We start from the raw sequence: 5,992 nt of genomic DNA on the forward strand, positions 1-5,992 counted from the left end.
ACTTATTTCGCTATTGAAGACGTATTCTGCTTTAAAGTTGCCCATCTTTCGATATATTTTTTCTCTATTTCTAAATTTTCGAGAAGTGGCGCGGTTTCCTCAACATCTGATACAAATCTTGTGACGCAATATTTTTGTCGGTAAAAATTTTCTTTGAAAAACGTTTTGAGTTCAGATGCAAAATGTCTCCCCCTCGTCCCAAACACCATCGGATACGACGACCCCACAAAAAAATGTCATTTACAACGCTTCCTCTACAATGCGATTGTTTTATTCCGAATTTAACATCGGACAATGTTGTCATACAAACGGTGTTTCTGCACAAATCAAGTCTAAATGGCTGTGGAGTTCAAACTTCTCCGAAATTAGTGTGTCCGGTTGTCTTAGCGTGCTGCTGAGCCTCAGCCTGGCCGATTAGAAGGATGTTGCATTGCATGCATTTCAGTGAAAAACGATTTACATCCGTGAATTGACGCGATGATCTAGCTTCCGCGGCTATTTGCTGCGCTCTTACCGCAACAGCTTCATCAGAGACATCAAACACTGTCCTAACTGGATCAGTCTGAGAAAAATTATTTTCGAAAATCATTCAACTGTCTATCGTATGACTTGACAAACTTACCGCTGACTCCAAATACAGAGCATCGTAATGAATGCCGTCATATAACAGAAACACTCGCGATGTGAAATCCTTATCTTCACCGAATCGACTGATCACACCACTTCTGACGTCAACAACGTCAATTTCAATGCCATAATGACTCGATAGGATTGACACCTCAATAGATCCACCCCACGTTTCTGGCCTTTGAATCCATGCACAGTATTCGTCGTTCGGTTTGCCCAGAATTGCTTCGTTGTAGGACTCTTTGTCGCTTGCGACACGTTTAGCAATGATTTCTCTCATCCCATGATGGCAGCTTGTGTCGACTATGCCTTTGAGAACGAAGCCTTCAAATCGGAAATCAGTGCTGGTCAGTCAAGTACAAGACAAAGGTGCACAAAACAGGTTTACCTATGCTGGTGAACAAACACGAGTTGTCCGACGGAACCGTTTGCGTCATTAACAGCCCATTCACAGTAGCTCCCATTTCTAAATCATCAAACTGTTGAGCCAACAAAGTATCTGCTTCTATCGAGACAGAAGGTGTGCATTCGTCGGGATGCTTTTCGTTTGCAATTAATGTGTCGCCGTTTTTCACACCAATTTGTGACATTGACTTTGTCGAATCGGTAAGATCCAATGGCTTTGGGGGGTAACCACCCAAAATGTTCAGTCTATTGCAAGATATTTGCGATAATTCTGCGATTTTCTCCTTCAATGTGCCCACATTGTCGGTTGACAACAAATTTATTGTTTTTTGACCGTTTTTGGTCTTTATTCGCAAAACGTATGTGCTGCATTCCATTTTCTATAAATTATTTTTGGTGGCAAAGTGATAAAAGAGCGGTAAAAAAGGCAATAAAACAAAAAGTCACTGGTGTGCCAGTCTACTGTCAAACGCAGAGTGATGCCAACTTTATGAAAGTTCATGCAAGTGTGCTTACTGCTGGTCAATAATGTGCTTACTGTTTTGGACAGGGCCTATTTTAGGGAATTTTAAATGACGAAATTTACTGAAAGTTATTTTCGGTAAATTTTAGTAATTTTTGATAACTTTCGCTCAATTGACAACAAATTGAGCAAGTGCGTTTGGAAGTTCGGAAACAGATTATCTCACAGAACACAGATTTGTGATATTTCTAGTAGAATTACCGAACTTATTCTTATGAAAAAATTCCACTCTTCGGTTTTGTCTTCAGTTCTCATTTTTTGTTAATTTTTTTCAGAAATTGCAAGGGTATCATCATAAATTTACGAAATCCGCTGTATTTATTGTTTAAAGTATCGCCTAAGTGTTCTTTACAAAATCTTTTACTTCATTTATCATATGTTCGTTATAACGAGTCCATTACTCGGACCTAATCACGGTAGTATTGAGTTAATCAGGCAAAAGCACTCAATTTGACCATGGATCTAAATTAATAAGTAAGCCTTTGATTTTGGTTAAGGCTCGGAACAAGTCATATCAGGTTTAAACTGACCTGAACCTAATTTTTGCAAATCAGGTTTGATCTGAACTTGACCTGAACCTAAATGAAATTTTAATGTCAAAGCTGAAAAAGACCTGAATTGACTTAAAATGTATAATTCAATAATATGATAATAACGACCGAAATTAAATAATAGAAAAATCTATTCTGCGAACATATATTGCCTCCAGTTGTAGTCATACTTCTGCAAAGATTGAATTGAATTGAAATTCGTATTTAAGAATGCCGCACAATTCATGTTTCATACCTAGAACCGTCCAATATGTAGAATACTATTCGTACCACGGATTAAAAGTCTTTTTTAGCGTATTCGAAACTTCTCACACGCTAAAAAAGACTTTTAGTCCTAGGTACGAAATGATAACACCGAGTGCGCTTATTTGATAAAAAGTTTACTTCAGAAAATGAAGTATTAGGCAGCGTCAGATGTTTCGCCGATAAATCCCCAACAATAACACTAAATCCTAACGATAAAAGCAAATGCATCGAAATGGAGCAAATGGAGCGATAGTAATGAAATTTTGACACAGATTTTGATCAAATAAAATGCCAATGTGCAGCGCGAGATCTCAGGAATCCGGCAAAGTAATTACTTTTTCAATCGAACTAACATCTTATCGCTCAGTAGAAAGACTTTATCATCCTGAGCAGATCAATGTGTAAATGTTGGTTTTTTCAAAGTCTTATAGCTCAGCTGGTATAAATCCGCCTTGAAAATTTATTACTCTGCCAGAGTTCTAAGATCATGCGCTACATACCTGACCTGACCTACATACCAATGAACGTCGAATCTCAAACTTTGTATGGAGCGGAGGACATAGCGATTTCATATAAACAAACTCATCTGTCATAAGAGGTGAGTTTGTTTATCTGAAATCGCCATGTCCTCCGGTTTGTATGAACAGACCGTACCTACTGATACGTTTTAACGCCCTTATCGTTAGGATTTGGTGTTAGTCTTATTGCAGGGTATTTAACGGCGAAAAATCTGACGTTACCTATTAAATACTGCCCCCATAGAGTTATACTCGAGAGGTGCCAAGGTGGCGCTGTCATTATTTGAACATGTCTGGTTTCCCATATATTTTTGTGGTTTCCTTTGATCGACAGCGCCACCATGCCACCTCTCGAGTGTAACTCTATGACTGTTCCACTCTTTAACGGTTGTGTACCCGAAACAACACGTTCATAGTAGATTATTGTAAGTTGAAAGCACTAAAGTATTTATTTTGAAAATCGAATCGGAATGAATCTATTCATTTCTCGTACGTAATTATTCATTCGATGAAGGTGTAAAATTGCCACAGACAGGTGTTGTCAACCTCGGTCTCGCGAAATTCTGTCAACTTGTAGAGATTCAACGGCACGTGAATCTGGAACGAAGCTGAACCACGCGTGGTGAAATCAAGTTTCTAACTCTCGAATAAGTGTTCTTGCTCCCTATGTGTTTATGGCCAAGAGAAAATATATTCTTAGACCATAACACGGGTAGCAAGTAAAAGACGAAATATTCAGACACATCTATTGCGTAAAATTTCTATTTAGATACATGTTAGTAGATTAGGAAAGTTCGGTTGGCCTGTAGAGGCGCCACATTTTTTTAAGTACTTCGTACTTCATTCTTTGCGCTTTATTTTCAGGAGATATAACTTCACTCTGGTAATGCAATGTCATAGGCATGAAGGGCATGAAGTTTCTTCACAAAATATAGATCGCTGACATTGACGAAATGTACTAGAAATGTATAATTAGAAATTTACGAAAATCTATTACATTTGAGCTTTAGTTTTCCAACATCATTTCACTATAGCTATTATGTTAAGCTGTTAAAATGTAGTAAAATTGATATGATTTCGTTTGATATGAACTTTACCATTTATAGCACAGCACATCCTTGTTTTGCAGATTTTTATTTTGCCGATAGGGTGGTTTGTAGCCGAAGGCATGGGCTATATTTCTCGCGGCAAAATAACAATCTCCAAACAACTACGTAGGGTATTTTTGATCGACTGAAAATTTCGAATTACCGTTCAACATTTTTCTTTTACAGACTGGCCGGTTTTCGTCGGTAATTCAATAATTTTCAGTAGATCAATAGTTATTTGTTAACCAAGGGGTGAAAATAGAAAATTTCACCAAGAGCGAAAGTTTGCGGCGAGGACGAAGCGAGGTGGAATTTACTATTTCTCCCCGAGGTAGATACAACGTTTTGCGAAAATCCACATTTTTGTCCACTTTCAAGAAAATAAAATGAATAGAATGTTTTGGTATTCAGCGGTTATATGGGTTATATGTGAGAAAATGATTATTATGGATACAATATGGATGAACCCGCCATTTTAGGCAAGGTTATGAAAGAACAGGTTAAGACAACCCTGAGTTGATCACGAAGGCGGTGACACACAATTACGTCAACGGCTGCGAAGTTTATATGTAAAATGGAACTTAACAAAAACAAAATTCTGAATTTTCGAGAAAAATATTTTCTTCAAGTTGATTTCTCACACTATCTGTCTATAAAATTTGGTGTCTATAAAACCCGCCTTCGTGGTGGTCTTACCCTGTTCTTTCAGAACTTTGATTTTAGGGGGAGAAAATGATTATTTTCTCACCTAAAATGGCGCCTCTTAGAATGACAACAAAACTCCATTTTCATAACGCTTCATATTGGATAAAATGAGGATTTTCGCATCGTTAGCTTGAAATAGTTATTTACGTATCTGTTTCGGTCAGGCCCGGACTGGCCATATGGTGAATTCGGGGGATTCCCGATGGGCCTTTTCGATTTTTGTATGAAAATATTTAATTTGTGGGCCTTTTGCAATTGAGTTGCATGGAGCCCCCGATGGGCTTTTTCGAGCCAGTCCGGTACTGGTTTCGGTTGTCACTTCGTTTGGGCTACAACTCGCCAAATTGCCTAAAATAGACCGTCCACAACAGATGCGTATACACCATTTCATGCTGAGGAAGAAAAATTCCGTAATTTATGACCAATTTTTCGTCTATCCTTTGACCCATTATTTTTCGTTGAAAATTCTCTTTGATAAATGTTTTGAGTTCAGACACAGAATGCGTTACCAAGAGCAATTTAAAATATTTTGTAAGTGATGACATAAGGACTTGCCTCACCTTTAACCTTGATCATTGATAATTTAGTGATCTACGTTTGCCCTCTACAACATATCAAAACATACCTTCGGGTGACGCCTTGGATGGTATCTTCAATTCCCATCGCAATTACTTCGAAAAACGATATACCATGACTTTGTCTTTGCATGGAACAGAGAGTAAAGCTGAGAGTAACACTATGCCGTTTCGTGTATTTGTGTAGTGACTCTTCTGGACTCTGTACCATGACTTTCCGGAACAGTTTTCCCCTCGTCCCAAATGATGTTTCATCGTTCATCGGAAGCAATGACAATGATAGTGTTAACGAAGATAAACTTCAGCTCCGTTACACCCATATCCCAAAAAAGGTAGTGCATCCCATTTTTTTAAAACTTTGATCTAAAGCAGAAGGTTGAATCTCGAATACGGATGCCAAAAATACAAAAGACGAAGTTTACGGATCATTGGAACTAAAAGGGAAGGCAAAAAGTTGCTGCAAATATCTTCCTTTGTTCTCAAAAACAAACTTTGCTAACGTTCGGACATGATCCTTGATCCTTTGTCCCTAAAACAATTTTGAGATTTTGTCGCATAGGCATATGGTATATGCGAGCATGATTAGCTCGGGCAAGCAACGATGGTTATAATTCGAATTCAAATGTTCGTGTTTACGATGCAAACTTTACACTTACCCATAGCTTCTCTTCGCGCACACTGAATTTTGTCAGTACTTTGAATCAGGGAACTGTAACTCTTGGGCTAATTATTCCGGTCAGGCGATGGAACGATT

General features: G+C 38.1%; 1 protein-coding gene across 1 annotated transcript; it reads right to left on the reverse strand.

The window, feature by feature from the left end:
- Positions 1 to 258: 258 nt before the first annotated feature.
- Positions 259 to 1,513, reverse strand: LOC119079303 (ubiquitin thioesterase OTU1-like). The gene is made up of 3 exons (XM_037187093.1): positions 1,016 to 1,513; positions 623 to 951; positions 259 to 562 (listed from the first exon to the last, which is right to left on the reverse strand). Exons 1-3 carry the CDS (start codon positions 1,407 to 1,409, stop codon positions 350 to 352), a joined length of 936 nt encoding a protein of 311 aa, XP_037042988.1. The 5' UTR covers positions 1,410 to 1,513; the 3' UTR covers positions 259 to 349.
- Between the last annotated feature and the right edge of the window lie 4,479 nt (positions 1,514 to 5,992).

This window comes from Bradysia coprophila, unplaced genomic scaffold, assembly GCF_014529535.1.
Source record: "Bradysia coprophila strain Holo2 unplaced genomic scaffold, BU_Bcop_v1 contig_324, whole genome shotgun sequence".
Classification (NCBI taxonomy): Eukaryota; Metazoa; Arthropoda; class Insecta; order Diptera; family Sciaridae; genus Bradysia; species Bradysia coprophila.